At 43.3% G+C, this 18,814-nt stretch overlaps 1 protein-coding gene across 2 annotated transcripts in view; it reads right to left on the minus strand.

The window, feature by feature from the left end:
• The window catches only part of EZR (ezrin), a 49,740-nt gene that overhangs the window by 22,142 nt on the left and 8,784 nt on the right, over positions 1-18,814 (minus strand). The window contains exon 3 of one of the 2 annotated variants that reach the window (XM_047858084.1): positions 1,885-1,968. In XM_047858084.1, coding sequence (XP_047714040.1) covers positions 1,885-1,968 — 84 coding nt within the window. Of the gene's footprint in view, positions 1-1,884; positions 1,969-18,814 lie in introns of those variants that run through there. The other variant, XM_047858085.1, reaches the window with a different exon arrangement.

An 18,814-nucleotide genomic window follows, 5' to 3' on the forward strand; every position in this document is an offset into this window, starting at 1 on the left:
GTGATCAGAGTTCTTTGTGATCCAGGTCCGACTGTTGAAGGCGGAGTTCGGGATCTTTCTGTCTCCCACTACTTCCCTTTCTGATAACTGACTGGTGGTAGAATCTCACTACCTGTCTTGGAGGTTGGCTGAGATTCAGGCAGGAAACATGATTTGGGAACAGAGGTTCAAGTGGGATGTGGCCTTGTGTTCTGTTTAGCACACAGATCTGGGGACTTGACTTTCAGGGCTGGGGAACAGTATCATCGCGCTTGAATGTGGCTGATGGGGCTAACGAGCTCTGGAACAATTTAGATACTGAATTTATCCAGACTTGGCATGCTGACTGGATTTATTAAATACGTTTTTAAAATAACCCACACCTACCGACTGAGTTCAGGGTCCATTTTTTGTATACCTATTAACCCACAGCTCCATGCCTCTGTTAAGCAGATAATCTAATAAAAATACCTGTTTTTAAACCAACGCAGGGAAAAAAACCAAACCAACGCAAACACCAAACGAGTAAAATCGCTCAACATGTAGGAACATGCCGAGTTCTGTCAACGTGGCACCCTGGACCAGGAAGCGGGGGGAACCCCGAGTGGTACACAGCTCCATCCACGCCTAGCACACGAGCGTGTGGTTAAAAACGTCCGTGGAACTGGACCACCCAAGCGGAGTATTTCAGGGAGCAGGGCAGGCCTCGCTGCTCTCTCTGCTCCCTCCGCTTCCAAAGGGTCCCACGGGCAGACACGGATGTCTTGGACACTGGCAGTGGTGTCACCGCGGACTTCCTCACGCGATGTTGGAGAAGCGACACGCGAACAAACAAGGCAGATGGAGGCTGGGCAGGTAAACGGCCTAGGCATCGAAATTCTGTAACTAACCCCCAGTTTCCGTCTCCGCTTTAGAACAGTCACTTGAGGACAGCCCCACCACTCATTTACAGACAAGGACTCTGGTACGACCCATGTTCGAACCACTGACCCAACCCACACAGGGCTCGGCTGGCTCCACTTAATTTACTTCAGGATTCTCTTTCAGAAGAAACCTTTAGGTTTTTGCCCCAAGTCCAGCCTGACCGCGAAGAGTAAATGCCTCTGTCCTTACTGGGTATGGGCAGAGCCAGGCAATGACCTCACAAGAGCAGCACAGGCAGAACTGAGGTGTCCCTGCCCACCTCACGAAGCCCAGCACACACACCAGTGCCGGCCCAGCACATGGTGGGGATGAACCTACCGGGTGCTCACTTTTGGGGACAAGAAGGAGATATGACCAGACGCAGGAGGGAGTCCCCTACCCCTTTCAAATTTGCTAGAAGTCACCCACCCTCCCTCAGCTCCTGATCACCACCCACTCCAATTTCTGGGCTTAGTGCTAGGGTTCAGAACATCACTTGTCCCATCAGCGGGGCCTCTTAGCCAGGCAGGCTATAGCTCAAGGGACCTGTAAACTCATGTCTGCGCCTGTTGCCCTCCTGGAGCCCTGGCCCCGGAGCAGACTTTACTTAGCCCAGAGAAGCAGATCTTGTTCCAAAACTTGGAACTGTTCCATGGCAGAATTATCACCGCTTTCTGGGTGGCTCACTATGATCAGCATTCTGCATCCACCTTCAGGTCTCAAGAAGAAATACGCAGGGATGTGGACGTGCTCTGCCTTGCCTAGCTCACGGGCTGTGCTAATGAAGACTTCAGAGCATCCCCAAATTTCCTCTCACAGGGCTGTGAACAGGGGCTACTCGCGCAGGGTGTTTACAACAGTGTGAACCCCCTGGAAGAAGGAGAAATGTTCTCCTCTACAAAAAGAGGTAAGCCGCAAGCCAATATGCTCAGCAAAATTATTCAGATCTGCAAAAAATAATTTTCTAATTAGGGGTTCTCCCTCCTAAGCTCAAAGACCAACCTGATCAAAAAGCTGTTTTCCTGTTGTATTTGGCTGGATGGCAAACTCCAGCTCCGCATCCATGGTGGTAACTCGGACGTTGATCTAGAAAACAGAATGAAATAAATTACACTTAACTGGGTGCTCCTTTCTTGTAATGATCTTCTGAGCCGTCGGCATAAACTCAAAGCTACTTAGCAACACGGCAAGAGTAAATTCCTCACTGACATCCATTCTCATGCTGTCATGACACACGCATGCACACACACTCACACGCTGCGAGTGTCCACTCAGAGTGGACAGCTGCTGAGTCTCAGTGTGTGCACAGTTTGGACTCAAACGCAGGCCTCCTTTGCTTTACTAAAGCACATTCGCACTTAGGTCTAAGCTGGTTCTCTACAAAAATACCTTGATAAACATTTAACATTTCTCCGTGCACCAGCTCGCACTGACCCTCACGACAGCCAAGGAAGGCACCAGTGGGCTGGCCAGCCTCCTTGAGAAGTCAGACCAAGACAGTAAGTGAAAGGAACAGAGAAGGAGCAAGCGATATGCCAGAAGGTTTAGAAACATCAGAAACTGAATAGTGAAAAGAGAAACGGTCAGATGACTGATGACACGTCAAAAGAGGATATTGTGCAGTAACTGAAATGCTAATTAAGAAGATGGTAGAAACATGGAAAACTGCTTCAGAAACGAAAGCTATGACAAGCAAAATGGCACACATCCCATCAATACAAACCTGTGAGAGCCATCCAGCAGAGGACAGAAGTACGACATGGGGACGGACAGATCACAAGAGGGTCGGAGCACAAGGAACTGAAGTGGGGGCGATGAGGGGCCTTAACGAGGTCTCTAACATTCCCATGGAGTGTTTTGTTTAAAAAACTCATTTCAAAGTAGTTTTCAAATATATCACTCGAGAAAAGTCAAATTCACCAGCATATGAAACAGACAACATACTACTTTATGTGACTGTCCTAAAGAAAAACACCACCACACAGCAAGAGTAAAGCTTAAGTATCTTTTTTATTTTTTATTTATTTATGTTTTTATAAAGAGAGAGCGCAAGCGCATGTGAGCAGGAGAGACAGAGGGGCAGAGGAGGAGAGACAGAACCCCAAGCAGGCTCCACACTCAGCACAGAACCCGACGTGGGGCTCAATCCCACGACCCAGTGATCGCAACCTGAGCTGAAATGAAGAGTCAGACGCTCAACCAGTGCCTCATCCAGGCACCCCAGAATGCTCAATGTTAGGAAACGCTTGCTTTTCACCATTTTTCGAGTGACATACGTAAGTAGCTGGATAGACGTGTACCCTAAACCCCTCCTTCCTCAGATGTAAATATCACGGGGACAGAGCAACAGGACTAACGCTTTGCTGACAAAGGTCTAAGGAGAGCTGGCACACTACACATGCTTAGCAGTCACGACTCTGGTTGTCTCTTTAGGAACAAAACCAGTCTTTAGGGATGTTTTTCCCCCCCAACCCTGAAGACTGATAGTGGAGAGACACTTTGATACAATCCACTGTGTCTTAAAGGTTCTCTGGTTGATAGTAAAGAGAAGGGAGGCATAAATTTTCCAGGATTTCAAGAAAAGTCTCCCTTTCAATCTCAAGTCTACAAATTAAAAAACTCGAGTTTACTGAGAAGCAAAAGGAAACATACCCTAAATTCTTCAACTATATTAAAACATAAAAACCTAACTTTCTTTTCCTGCTGGCAATAATTTATTTTTTTAATAATCACAAAATGGCTATTATGAAGCAGAAGATAAAAGTACCTTTCTCAATTATGGTTCCAAATGCACATATTAGAGATGAAAAAGCAGCCCCAAGTCAAGCATTCCAGTAGACGAATGTCGCTCCAATTACACACTCATAAGCCCACAAGGATACATCACACCCAAAACTAAGATGGAGGCCCACAAATACGGACGGGGTCTTCGATATGCTTTTCTGATTCACTGATTGCAAACTGATTACCAGGAATATTAAAAAAAAAAAATGATTTTAAGGTTTAAATCAGATCTACATTTGATTCCAAGTTCACACAACTCTTTGAATGCTTTTTCAGAGGATGGGGGTAACAGGCCAGTAGTCCGTAGAAAGTAAACTTCTTAAAAATGAAGCATGAAGAGAAGGTCTGCATAACCTCCACAAAGTACACGAACCACCACAAGGACCTACTCTGCTGTCCACAGCTCCAACACAGCCATTCTGCCAAGTTTTGGTCTGGTCTTTCCAGAGAATTCTTTCTGTGAGGCCCAACACCCACCGGCAAGCATGAAGTGTGGTACAGAATCTCCAACAAAGACAGTGAGCCTAAATAAAGATCAGGGTGAGTTTTTCTGGCATTGCAGTAACAAATAAAATTGGGACAAATAACAGGAAACAAATAGGCTTTCCTCCATTGTTTGGTCTCCTGGCCCTGTAATTTCCATTTCTGATTTGGGGACACAACAGAATTTTTCTTATTTTCAATCTCCTGCCCCCAAATTATAAATCAAATGAATTTTATCAACATACGTGTATATTCATATATAGCGCATGCTCTACAATATTGATAGGAGGCTGGGACGAGATATCTCAGGAACCCTAAATAACACGTGAACGAACAATACATGATGACCGGTGGCCGAGCTGCTCTGCGTCACAGGTGCGTGCTCCTGGACAAGGTCACTGCCCCGCTAGTGTTTCTCACGGGGGCATGAATGGCATTCCAGGCACAGGTGCTCGCTCTGCCAAGACTATCTCCAGTGCAGGTCTGAGCCCACCTACTAAACACAAGTGTCCCCAGTCCCTGGGACAATCTAAAAGTGCTCCCATCATTTCCAGATGCTGAGGAAGCGGGAGGCTGCTACCCAGACTGAGGGCCACAGAGAGGCGCTGTCTTCATCAGAAGCAGGATATAGAGCTCTGGGTTTACAAAGCCTGTTAAGATTATTTTCAATTTTATAGATCTTTAATAATGAAATAGTGAAATATGGCACAAACTTGTATCCAAGTTTAAAATGAAGCACTTACTCAGATGACAAGACCATTTATATACATAATTTGATCCACTTATCCAGTACCTTTAAAAGAAATCAGACTTTACCAATTAAGGAAACATGTCTAAATCCCAACTCTCCTTTTTGATTCTCTTTGTCTTGAGTTTCCACGGTAAGCAATTCTTTTCAGTACTGGGATGGAAGCTGATGCTCGTATCTGCAACGGTGCCACAGAAATAAAGTGGGCTTGTGTGGTCCTGCATGATCAATGTGAGCATGGTTCCACAAAAAAAGCCAGAGGTCCACAGGCTTAAAACATACCATCACACAAACCCAAACCGTGTGCAAACGTTGGGGGAAAGAATGCATGGTTTGCAACTTTTATTGTCCTGGTAATTACCCCCAGGTTAAGTTTTTCTTATCAAAGGCAACATCTGCTGAAGGCAGCAAAATCCCATAGTAATGTGTGGGATACGTGTGTATAGACAGCATGCAGTCAGTCACTGAAAGTCTAACCCCAAAAGGCAGGGATTCTCTCAGGCTTGACACAATACTGAAAGCCTTTTAAACATTCTGCTTTGTTTAGGGGTGATGACAGTGATTCAAAAGTTGAGTTTTGCTCGAGTTCCCCCTCACGTGCACACAGACACACATGCCCCATGCCGTGGACGGTGTAGACGGTAGCTCAACAATTCATGTCTCCCTCCCCGTGCTACTCCAACTGAAACTAAGAAACAAAGCCATACTGAGAGTTCTAAAATGTTACAACATAGAAGGAACTAGACTTAACCAGACCCCACTACGTATAATGGGAATTCATAAATAACTTTAGATAATGGAGTTACGTTAGCAAAAGCTTTTTAAACTCCACAGATTAAAAATAATGAGGTCTTTCTACTGCTCTATGCCATGTCATAAATTTTAGAGTAAGAGGACTTGCTTAGACACAAGTCAAGAAAACATGTTAATGAAGATGCCCCAACACATCCAAAAAAATGAGGCTCTAATGAGTATAATGCAGATTTTCCACACTGGCCATATTTAGCAGAAAAATCTTTCTTCTTTTTGCCCCAGCAGCCTGGCTTAGTGGGGAACTTGTGTTCTCATTTCAGTAAGACAGGCGAGTTTATGATTACTAGAATATTAGTATACGCTGCAGGTCTGTATTTGAAAGAGACAAAGGCTATAAAAACAAAAATAGGAATGAAAAGTTTTATTTCTAAAACAAGAACAAATCTGGCCAGTAAAAGTTCTTAAATCTAAGCAAAATGCCATGCATGTTTAGTTTTTATGAAATGACTGCTGTTTCACAGGTGTACGAGCCATGCCTCTTGACTAGATAACGAATAGGTTATCTGATAGGGAATTTAACACATAGACCTATCTTTGCCTTAGTTAATGAAGTTAATGAAAACCTAACTGTAATGCTGTCTCTGTCCTCCCTCCGCTTAATAATCTACTCTAAAAAAATTCTATTTGCTGCTCTTATGGGTTAGCTCAGCTCAAAACTGTGACACTACATGCCAATGAACCATAGGGGTTTTATTTCACTGTTGGCAACCCACCCCAGCTAGCGGGCACACGGCATGCCCTGGAGGCTCGCTCACTGGGTGCCTGGGTGCCTACTGGGTGCCCTGGGTGCCTTGGGCACTGCAGACAGAGGAGTCAGACTTCTCTCGTCCTTCTGTCACTTACAACATGATGGATAGAGATGGGTCTCAAGTAGCGCCCATTCACAGTTATTTCCAAATGGGTCCAACTATTAGAATCCCCAGTGCAGCCTGAGTTTCTCGGCCTTAGCCCAAGAAAACCAGCTGAATTCGGGGATCACTGAACCACGGGCAAGAAAACAGCAGCCAGGGGGCCCGGGTTTGAGAGCTGGTGTTGTAGCCTGAGAACTTCCTCCCACTGGGCCTCACACCCCGCTTTGTCTGCAAGCTGAAGTTTTGGACTAGAAGTCCCGAGGTCCCTTCCACCTCAGAAATGCTAGGTCTGAAGTCCAACAGCAGCACCAGGGAGGTGCAGGAGCGCAATGAAGGCTGGAGCTGTGAAAACAGGTGGGTTGACGTCTTAGGAAAGCTGTGTGGACGGACCAGAAAGATTGAGGAGATAAAAATAGCCAACCGTGATGCTACTAAAAGCTGGCCAGGAGATGGTTTTCATGGGCAAAAGGAAAGCTCATACCTGATTTCACATTTCCAGGAGGGAAAATGCAACTCTCTGGCTGGACACAGAGTAGTACACGTTTTACTGCTCTGATGCAACTGACCTCTTTTTCCAAGAGGAGAATGTAAGTGTATTAAACCACAATTTTTTTTTTTTTTAAATAAACTCAATTAACAATTTACCCTATTAAAACAAAAATAAATCGGGGCACCTGGGTAGCTCAGTCAAAACGACTGATTCTTGATTTCGTCTCGCATCATGATTTCACGGTTCAGGAGTTTGAGCCCCAAGTCTGACAGAGCCTGCTTGGGCTTCTCTCTCTCTGCCCCTCCCCACCTGCTCTCTCAGAATAATAAATAAACTTAAAAAAAAAAAAAAAAAAAAAGAAATCCATTGTTCCCTTTGCTCACTCCCCCAGAAAGCTGAGAAACCACAAGCACAGGCCTGATAGCAGGTAGGGGGCCAAGACCCGCTTCCCTAGGCATCCCGGCCAATCCCTGCCCAGTGGTCCACATTCTGAAGAAAGCCCCTTCCCCTCATTTGTAATATGAAGTCCTGTGACTGGAAACGTTTTATCTACGAGGGATCTCCCAACTGTAACATTCTATAACTTAAAAAACTATCTGAATGGCTTCTGACACCACCCAAGTCAGGGGCAGTGCAGTTCTGTAGAACATTATCTGACCTTCATAGGGAGACAAAGAGGTGATACAAATGGGGGGGGCTATCTGGAGGTCACATATGTTAAGGTGGTTTCTGTTTTATTTTTCTTTCTTTAATGGAAAGGCTTGAGTGTCTTTGTTGTGTTAATATCTTTGGTGCAAAACCCCAGGACAGTGTCCTAGTCAAAGTTCCCCAGGAATGTTCTACCTACAGAAGTTTCTTCCATGGAATATCCCAAAGGACTGGTATGTTTCAGAATGTACTCTGGAAAACATGATTTCTAAGTCTTCCCAGTTTATTTGATTAAAATGGTATCTAAAATGCCTTCTAAGAGTCTGAGAGGCATAAAAATGATATTGACAATGAAATATTGTATTTTACTTCTAACCCACGTATGGCTGTCATATTATCTGCCAGTTCTTTCCCTTGTTTTGGTAAATAAATCCAGTACCGCAATTTTTCCTTTGGGAAGTGCCCACTTCCTTCTGAAATACAATGAATTTGGTTTAAGATTACCTCTCTTAAAAAAAAGAAAAAAAAAAAAAAGATTACCTCTCTAATCACACTTTTTACAGAATAAATTCATAGTGCACTAAAGACCAAGAAGGAAACATTCAAGACCAATCAATTCCTCTACAGCCTTTACAGGCAAGCACTCGTTTGTCTTCTTGGGCAAGGCAGTCAGATTTCATTTTAGTCGGCGGGTGGGGGAAGAAAGTTTGCAGCAGGAAAACCATTTAAAATACACAGCGAAATACAAACCGTAACAGTTGAATGTTTGAATTTCAGGCAGTGGATTCAGTGATAACAGATTAATCCCTATACTATCACACCTGCATTTACTCAAAAATTAGCCTCAGTAGAACCATCCAAGCACCACCAAGATTACATTGAGAGCTTGACCTTTCATAATCACTTAAAAATGTCAGTGCTGTTTTCCAACATTCCAGCCTTCTTCCGAAGGTGCCACTTCAGCAACTTCTAACAGCTTTCAAATATTTGGATAAGACCTTTCAAATACTTAGAAATGCTCTGATAGGAAGTAGATACAGTAAACTTTCTCCCACAAATGGGGGAAGCAGGGAAGTGGAACAAGGAAAAATTCTCACAACAGATAATAAATGATTTATAACAGTTTTCTGATGCTATTTTGGTTCATGTAATTCAATAATTATAGAGACTATTGTATTTTGATTTTCATGTTGAGTCATTATGTGTTCTTTTTTAATAACAGCTTTGTTGAAATATAACTTACACACAATTCGCCCATCTAAAACATGCAATTCAGTGGTTTTCAGCAGAGTTATGCAACCAGCACCACTATCTAATTTTAGAGCATCTCATTCCCTTAAAAGAAACCTGGTGCCCATTAGCAGTCACCCCTGCCAATACTCCTTTCTCCCCAGCCCTGAGAAACACTCATCTACTTTTTGTCTCCATAGATTTCCCTGTTCTCAACAGGGCGTATAAACACTCTGCCTTCCATCACTCAGTGTAATGTTTTCGAGGTTCATCCATGATATAGCCTGTACTGGGGCTTCCCTCTTTATCGCCAAGGAACATTCCAGTGTATGGATACATCACTGCTGTCCATCCATTCACCATTTGGGACATTTGGGTTGAGTATCTTAACTAGCTCCATGTTGCTTTAGTGATTGCAAATATGAACTATACTGTCAGTTTGGCATTCAAAATGGTAAGAATAAAAAATCTTTAGGGGAAAATAAAGATGAAAAAAAATGAATTTTTATGTGTGTACTTATTTAAAAGATTTTAAGTAATCTCTACATCCGATGTGGGGCTTGAAACCACAACCCTGAGATCAAGAGTCACATGCTCTGCTGACTGAGCCAGCCCAGCAACTCAGAAAAATGAATTTTTAAAAACTAAAATTCAATTTAAGTTTACTGCTGTAAGTTGTAAATGAAAATATTCTATGTGCTCACAGGAAGACAGTCCAAGCTGCCAAACTGATGTGAACACAGTAGAAGACACTCTGAATCCTACGCTCCCACACTTACTCTCTGAAGCCAGCAGTATTTCTAGCATCATGAATTCTAGTCAACTCCTTCCCCTTACACATGAGGGAAGACAACTGGGCGTTCACCACCAAGGAGAGGAGGGGAGAACCCAGGCTCTTGTTCAGGGTTCTCCCAAGTAAATCGTGTTCCTGCTCCAACTTTTAGGCAGGCGGCCGAGTCTTCTGTTCGACACTGAACTCCGATGGTGCCGGGCATGCTACAGCTACTTAACACAAACACCTCCAGAGCCCTGTTCACTGCTGCCCAAAGGACGTGACCACACCAGACATGTTGTAGGAAATCTGGCGTCCCTTGGTAATCGTTTAAGAAATACAGCCAGCTGCACCTTATAAGCTACTCCTTGGGTCCTCAGTGCTCCACAAACCTGCACACGCAAAAGACTCACCTGAAGAGCTTGTTGACACAGCTTTCCGGGCCCCGGGCCCAGAGAGTCTGACTCAGTAAGTTGGGATGGAGCCCATAAGTCGACACCGCTCTACCAAACTCACAGATGAGCCACCCCAGACAGCCACTGCTCTCAGGGCAAGAGGTTACTACCCCGAACATACAAGAAGCCACAACACCTTTTGGCCAAATTAATGCATTTATTGCTGTTATTTATAATCCACTACGTAAAAATATCTTCACTAAATTTTCATTCATTAGAACTAAAAACAGTTACAGACCTATGCTCTCCCATCCCACATACTCCATATCCCAACAGATGGACCCCCTATTTTGGTCATCTCTCTGGATCCTGATCTTTGAGATAAAGATCAAGTCCTTATGAGCAATACTCCAACTCAATAAATAATCCTAACATTAGCTATGACACACAGTGGTCATTTTTCACAAACGCTAGCTAACAAATGACCAAGCTCCGAAAACTTGACCGTTAACTTAGCAAACCTTAATCGGCTTAGCGTAGAAATGCAGATGCATGAATTCAGCCAAGCCCCAAAGGCAAATGGATTTTTTTTAGCTTTTCTCCCTGTATATCATCAGCCCTTTTTAGGGGATCATGGTAATGACTACTACTTAAAAGATAACTTTTTTCTACCTAGGATATAAAATGTTTGTTTCAAATGGACATCGCTGCTCCCAGTAACACTGTTTATATAAACAACAAAATTATATAGAAGTAGTTGCCATTGAAAATCCAGTGACCGGGGGCACCTGGGTGGCTCAGTCGGTTAAGCGTCCAACTTCAGCTCAGGTCACGTCTCAGGTCACGATCTCTGGGCTGATGGCCCAGAGCCTGGAGCCTGCTTCCGATTCTGTGTCTCTCCCTCTCTCTCTGCCCCTCCCCCGTTCATGCTCTGTCTCTCTGTCTCAAAAATAAATAAACGTTAAAAAAAAAAAAAGAAAGAAAAAGAAAATCCAGTGACCATATTTTACATTGTTATAGTTTCTAATAAGCACATAATTAGACGAGCCCGGCTTTTATTGAAGAAAGCCAGTCCAGAAACCACCCTGCTGTCGTATACCATTCTTTTAAGGATAGAGAGACCAAAAGAAAAACCGGTATGTTGCTATGGGGAGGTATTTACCACAACAGCACAACACTGATGTACAGAGAGAAAAACAAGTAAAATAGAAATGTGGTCCTGAAAATACGATTGTGCATCAAATGGAGCCAAGTCCGTAATGACCCGACACCAGCACCACGGTCGGTCAGAGCTGGGGGGGCAGCAGTCCCTCCTGAAATGTTCCCACCACCAGCAGAACCACATGTCACTACACGCCCAAAGCAGGCTGGGCTCAAACTTTAAAATTCCAGAGATACATGTTTAGTGCTAGCTCTTAACACCAGACCTTCAGAGAAGATGGAAAAAGCAGTATAAATACATTTTACTAATTAAATAACACTAACAGCAAACCTGTAAATCAACGGATAATCACTCACAATACTGCTATTCCTTTCTTTTGAGCTCCTGTGTATCTTACATTTAAATTATACCCAATCACATCATTTTATATGTTCTTCTATTTCAAGATTAAAGAAACTGAGTAGCAGTGAACAAATTGGTTGATTGGGGCAGGAACGTTTTCAGATGCCAAAGAGAACCGGTCAACCACCTTTGCAAATGTAGAGGCTGGATTATAACAAAAATGGTCAGGGAATTCAGTAAAAATTCTTCTGTGCATCATCGTTTTATCTGCAGCACAACAAACCATTGAAGACAGAAGGGCAGAATAGATACAAAACTCGTGTTCTGATAGTTTTCAAATAGTTACACAAAACTAGGACAACATACTGGTCTTTTCCAGTCTTTTATAGCCTCGTAACAGGAATAATAAAATCATCAAATGTTAAGGCTGACCAAGAGTCCATTTTGACAGCTCTGATAACCAATATACAGCACTTCTACAGAGGTCAAAGTGCTGATCCTCGGTTCTCAGTAATTCCTGGAACCTTCCCAGGAACCATGGGCGGGTGGTCCCACTATTCCTGAGAATAGGAAGCACTGAAAGTCACAGAGAAGGACTGGGCGATGCTGCTGATGGCTGTCCTCCCGTCTCATGGTGCCCATCACGGGGCTCCAGATACTCCATTCCTGGTGATGGTAGTCATTTCCCCTGGACAATTCAAGCTTGGCTACATGTGAGCTGATGCTAACAGTTCATGGGAGCCTGAGAATGTCCCATTGGGAGGGAGTATCTATCAAGAAACCAAATTAACCTGCCACAATCTAGTGCCTCAGGATGGGCCACTATCCTTCTGGATTAAAGCAATCCTGTGCCCTCCCCTCCTATTCCTTCTAGATGGGAGTGTAAAAAAAAGCAGTGGTCGGTTAACATCTGCCCAGGTGCTAATTACTAATGAAAAGTAAGGTCACAATCAGAGTTCAATGACAAATAGCCAGCTCAACTCCATTATCAACCAAGTAGCTGTAAGTAGAGTTTCTCAGTTCAGGTTAAGCACAGTCCTTAGTATTAGGGAATGGGAGTTTAAATTTTAACCTGGATGGGGTGCCTGGGTGGCTCAGCAGGTTAAGCGTCTGACTTCAGCTCACGTCATGATCTCACGGCTTGAGTTTGAGCCCCACATCAGGTTCTCTGTCAGCGAAGAGCCCATTTCACACCCTCTGTCCCCACCCCCCTTTGCGTGCATGTGTGCGCACACTCTCTAAAAAGTAAACACTTAAAAATATCTTTTTGACCATGGAAATACAGGGGTGGGAAGCAGCCAGGCCCCCGCTTCCTACCCCAAGAGCGTTTTGACACCATGAGGGGGGCACCAACATCATTTTAGCTAAGAATTCGATATCACTTAAGGAATTTTGAGGGTAACTTAATCATAATAAAAGTTAACACTATCTACCCTTTACCTCCTTTCTTAACTTCAGAAAAGTCAAATTTTTAATGTGCAGTGGACAATAGGGCAGAGTGTTAACATCACAGCTGGGTCTTGGGATTTCCAAAGAACTTTCATGTTTCAGGTATCTCTACACGTTACATTTTAGATCATATTTTTATGTTACATAAATGCATACATTATAAGTGGAACAACAAAAGTAGTGACAAGGTAAAACTATCTTGTAGGGAGATTCTAAATGGGTACTGCTTGGTGAGAGGTGAAAAGTTATCCTTGTCCAACTACTTTCTTTGAAAGGCTGAGGAAACTGAGGCCCAGAAAAGTGTATGCAACTTCCTCAACTTCTGATAATCAGCTACTAAAAATACTTATTTGTATCTATGGGGCTTCTAAATGTTATTGCTAAAGTTGTATCTTTCAATAACTCAATCGTTTTCAATTCTGAAAAGTTTATATTTCCAAATTCCAGGATAAAATTATGTAAAATTATAGATATACAAAAAGGAAGAGCCCAGATCAACCATCGCATAATTTCAAGAGCACGTAATGAAACCCCAAGTCTTTCTAAATGGCTCCTTTTGCTTCTGAAAATAAGCCACTTCCTGCCCCCAGACCCACTTCCTGTCAAGCAGAGCTGCAATACAAAAAGCAGACAAACCAGTCTTGTTTGTACTCATTATAACCAGAGAAAATCACAACCTTAGAGCTAGAAGGGAACTTTCTGAGCAGCCCCACTAAACAGAAGGTCAGTTCCCACTACTTGAAAACTGAGCTGGGAACATTTCGTGCTCCCCTCTGTTCATGGGCTCAGGCACCGCTTCTAGAAGGAGGAAACAGAGGCAGGAAGACACTGCTTTCCAGACATGTGACAAAATGAAAGGATCGTCCCTCTCACCCAAGTTCCAATGACCTGTGCTGCAGAGGAATACTGGTGGACATTTTCTTATCAGCTTGAGGGCACATAAAAATCATTTTCCTGATGCCTACTAGCTGTGCGTTTTAAATTTATTTTTGAGACAGAGAGAGACAGAGCATGAACAGGGGAGGGGCAGAGAGAGAGGGAGACACAGAATCTGAAGCAGGCTCCAGGCTCTGAGCTGTCAGCACAGAGCCCGACGCGGGGCTCGAACTCATGGACCGCTAGATCATGACCTGAGCCGAAGTCGGACGCTCAACCGACTGAGCCACCCAGGCGCCCATAGCTGTGCGTTTTAAAGAACCTTTTTTTGTGAGAGTCTGTAAGTAGGAATGACATACACTGTGTGTGTAGATTTAATATGGGCACTAAACTAGCTACAATGCTTGGACACCTGACCTAGGAAAGGGGAGGCAATGATCAAAGAATGTCACGTTCCACAAAAGAAACTTTCTTTCCAGAAACACAGATGCTGTCTACATCCTTTTCTCCCCACTTAAAGGTCACTTTCTCTTTACCTAATAAGCTTGTGAAGTCTTGATTCTGTAACACGTGATTTCAGTTTTGCTAGATGTGTCATACATACTTCAGCATCAATTTAGTCCACTGAAAAGGGAGGTTAATTATATCCACAAACTGAGGATCCCATAAAAGAAGAGAAGGGCCAGGATGGCCACCAGTTGCTGCAATGATTTTTCATTCTAGGCTCATAAAATACAGGAAATTAAAGGCCTATAGATTAAACTTCACTACCCACCTGGAATGTTTTCTCTGTAAAGTTACAAGTCTCTGAAGGGTTTCTCCTATCTAACCTACTGGGGAGGGGGCGTGATGTGGGGGGAAGCCTATGAAAAAATAGAAATGTCCAAGCAGAATTCTTTTCACTAACCTGTTGTTTTAGGCAAGGACATAAAAGATAAATTGTACTTAAATCCTGTGCCATTTCTTTGACAGATCTTTGCCCCTGCTTAAGATCCCATGTGCAGTAGGGGTGTCTGGATGGCTCAGTCGGTTAAGCATGCAACTCTTGATCTTGAGTTTGTGAGTTCAAGCCCCATGCTGGGTGTAAAGAGTATTTCAAAAATAAAAAGTGTTAAAACCACATATGCCATAATGTTTTGGGGTACAGAACATTTCCCTTGTAAGAAGCTTAGGCAAAATACATTTGAACTTGACCAAGAAGCCCTTACTTTTGACATCTTCAAAAACAGAGAGCAAGACCCCATTAGCTTTTTTAAAACTCCATATGAAATCAGTAACCTTACAAAATTTGCCTGCATAAGCATATTTCAACCAAACTTACTTTAAACGGCCCAGTGTTTCTGAAATTACACTAAGTGTCGGGGAAAAACAAAAACAAAAGCCTTCAATTTATACTTGGTCACAATCTGGTCTGTCAGGTCCAGGATGGACTACATCTATGCACATAACTAGTGGAGGGGAAGGGGGCGGGGGAGGTCTGTGCTGCTTCGTCCCACCCCTACCCCTACCCATGGTCCCAGTGCTCCAAAACCCTGCCCCGGAATGCCCCACGCTTTACGCTCACTTCCAATTTTCAGCTGCGCAAATGCTGCCATTGAGACAATGACCTATTTCCAGCCAGGGCTCAGAACACAGCACAACCCACCCCCACCCCCACCCCCAAGATTGTGGGAATACAGAGTAACTGGAACTAGCTGGGAACAAACACTTCTGTGTGTTTTCAAATCAACTGCAATGTTGACTGGAGGTCCCCCTTGAATAAAATATGTATGTGGGAGGTGAGAGGGTCCAGATGGGGTTAGGTCAGTCACTCATCTGATCAGAACACCCAAGGTCTCCCAAGAAACCGCATCCACTCGGGGGTCTGTGGAGAGCCGCTCAGCAGGACCCGCCTGGGACTCCAGATCCCAGGGCAGAGACGTCCCTTCCTGCTTGCCCTCCAACCACTCCAGTGTTTGGCGGTTTGTAAAAGTGACAGCATCTTTCCCTTTCACCCCCATGTGCTTTTAAAAAACAAACTTTACTTTGGAAAATCTGAAACATTCACAAAAATAGAACAGTACAAGGACTCGCCCCTCCCCTCATGTACTGTCTGTCACCCAGCTGGATGCCATTAACTTTCTAACATTCTCGATTCAAATATTCTTCCAGTTTAAGATAAAATTTTTTTTTTGCTGGCATTTTCTAGGCTGCCACAGGATCATTTCAATCGTAAAAGCTTCAGTACGTAGCTCGAAAGGACTCTGAGTACACACACGTGTGTATATGTGTTACCCACCAGACCACTATCACTTGCAACATAATTCAAAACTGTTCCTTAATATTTAAAATTCAGTTAATATTCAATTATCCATTGTCTCAAAAACCTTTTACAGTTGAATTCCTCGAATTGTGTCATGCACTCTGCAGCCTTGTCATCATACTGTATTTCCAAGCTGCCCTGTTTGGCCAGTTTCTTAACAAACATCCAGTTTTCCCCACCCTATCTCCCCATCTAAGTCCCACTTATGTAAGCAGATACTTGAAAAGAAGAAGCAACATCCGTAATTATTTAACCAAGGCAATGAAACACCTTAACAAGAACACTACACTAATATACATAACGTATTTTCATAAAGAGGTGGTTCCAAAATAATATTTATGTTCTAAGCTTGTACCAAGTGATCTGTGGTTCAATTTTCTCTTTAAAAACATAATAATCATGGCTGGCTCTCCCTCTAAGACATATCTTACAAGAAACCTATGGATGCAGTAATGGTGCAAAAGTCCAAATATTATTCAAAAAGAATTTTCCCTGAACCTCAATGCCTGAGAAATGATGGAAGAATCTACAAGGGCATGGCAAATGATGACATGCTTATCATCAAACCTACTTGAAAACAAGTTCTTAGAGAAGTATCTTGGCTCACTGCCCAATGCAAGAGTGATTTACCAAACAACAACAAAACAGACAAAAACAAACCACAGTCTGCCCAGTCGTTTTAACTGGTCACCCAACAAAGAGTCAGTGAGAGAAGAAAAGCACCTCTGCCTCCCGGCAAAGCCTGGATGAAAACCAACAGCAGTGCTGCTATCACTCCCTGATTTTATGTTAGAGGTTTGGAAGCAGGGATTTTCTTAATATTTTTGAGAGCGCGCACCGAGAGGGGGTGGGGCAAAGAAGGGGCAGAGGATCCAAATCGGGCTCTGCTGACAGCACAGGACCCAATGTGGGGCTTGAACCCAGGCAACCATGAGATCATGACCTGAGCCAAAGTCAGAGGCTTCAACGACCGAGCCACCCAGGCGCCCCTGGAAGCAGGGATTTTCCCCTTTTTGTTCATCAGTGTAACCCTAGGAGCTAAGAACCTGGCACATAGTAGGTGCTCTACTTGTTAATGAACAAGTGGAGGTCACAGAAGGGGGGAGGGGGGTGATGTTCATTGTAGCAAAAGGAAAATATATTGCATTATTAGGCTAAGTCAGAAAAAGAATGCCCATCATGAGTTACAAAAGCTTTTAATCAGATTAGAATTTAGTAGTTAAAGTAGAGTTCCTCTGCCATTTACTCTGTTCTCTATGGTGAGAAGAGACGGTGCCCGGGTGCCAGGCACGGGGCCAGAAGCTTCCGGTGCTAGGCTCTCCGGTCCTGCCTCATCAGAACCTGGGAGGTAGGTCCCTGGATCATGTCTCACAGGTGAGGGGGCAGGGCACAGGGAGGTTGACAAGCTCACCGCAGAACACCCTGTCAGAGGCAGGCATGTTTATCTAGTCGGTCAGCCAATAAAGTAGGAATTTAAAGTTTGTTCTTGAAGCAGGTAACAATGCCTTTTTTTTTAAGCCACTTTGCATCTTGCTTCGTGGCCAGGAAAGAAAAAACACAAAAAATAAAAAACACCCCCCACTCCAAGTATCTAACATTGTTATAGACAGAACTAAGTTCTATTAAGTAAAATAAAGTGGGCCAAAGGGTGGACAGTGAGAAGGTTCTATTTTAGAGTGGTCTAAATTAGGGATTGAATTAGAAAACCCTCTATAGTCAGAAATTCACATAGGCGATAGTAATTTCAAAAGTTAATTTCAAACTGTCAGTGATAAAAAAAAGCAACTCATTTATAGAATATTCTGCTTTCGACTCAAATACCAGATACAAATTGTGTTCTTTTAGTACATGCCAGAAATCTGTCATTATACAATGGCTTAGCAAGTGTGACACAAGATACTAGCACTTTCTCCACAGAACAAAAGACCTGCTGGGGGACCAGCCTTGTTTAAAGCATTACCGCCTTGTTTAAAGCATTACCTCAACACCAACCATGCCTGCTTCTAGGTGATGACAGCTTTCCCAATACCTGTCCAGGCACAGAGCCTGTGATATACCTAATACTAAGAAAACAGATGACTTGCTCTTTGAGAAGAAATTTTTAAAAACTGGAATAATTGGTGTGGGTCTGCTTCAAAATATTAGCTTAGTCATAAAATATATACAAGGATAACATATTGAACAGTAATTCTTTTTATCCGAAAGCAGGGGTTGGTGAAATCCTCCGCGAAGGGTCAGATAAGTATTTTATGCTTTGCGGGCCATTTTGGTATCTGGTGCAGATTTGCTGTTCTTTTGTTGTAAACAACCCTTTAAAAATGTAAAAACCATTCCTAGCTGGTATCCCCTACCAAAACCAGCACAGTCAGATTTGGCCTTGGCCTACTATTCCACCTAAAGTAAAAGCAATTATTTGTGACGATATCTGACACGATGATTTTGATACAGAAAGCTTAAAACTGGCTTTCAGGCAAAAATAGAAAAAAAAAAAATAGGACGCGGAAAGTGTCTTCATAGTTAACAAAAAGGTAAGCAAAATCTACTATACTTGGCTATTATAGTTTGATCCTCCTCGGTGGTATTTGTT

This window comes from Prionailurus viverrinus, chromosome B2, assembly GCF_022837055.1.
Source record: "Prionailurus viverrinus isolate Anna chromosome B2, UM_Priviv_1.0, whole genome shotgun sequence".
Classification (NCBI taxonomy): Eukaryota; Metazoa; Chordata; class Mammalia; order Carnivora; family Felidae; genus Prionailurus; species Prionailurus viverrinus.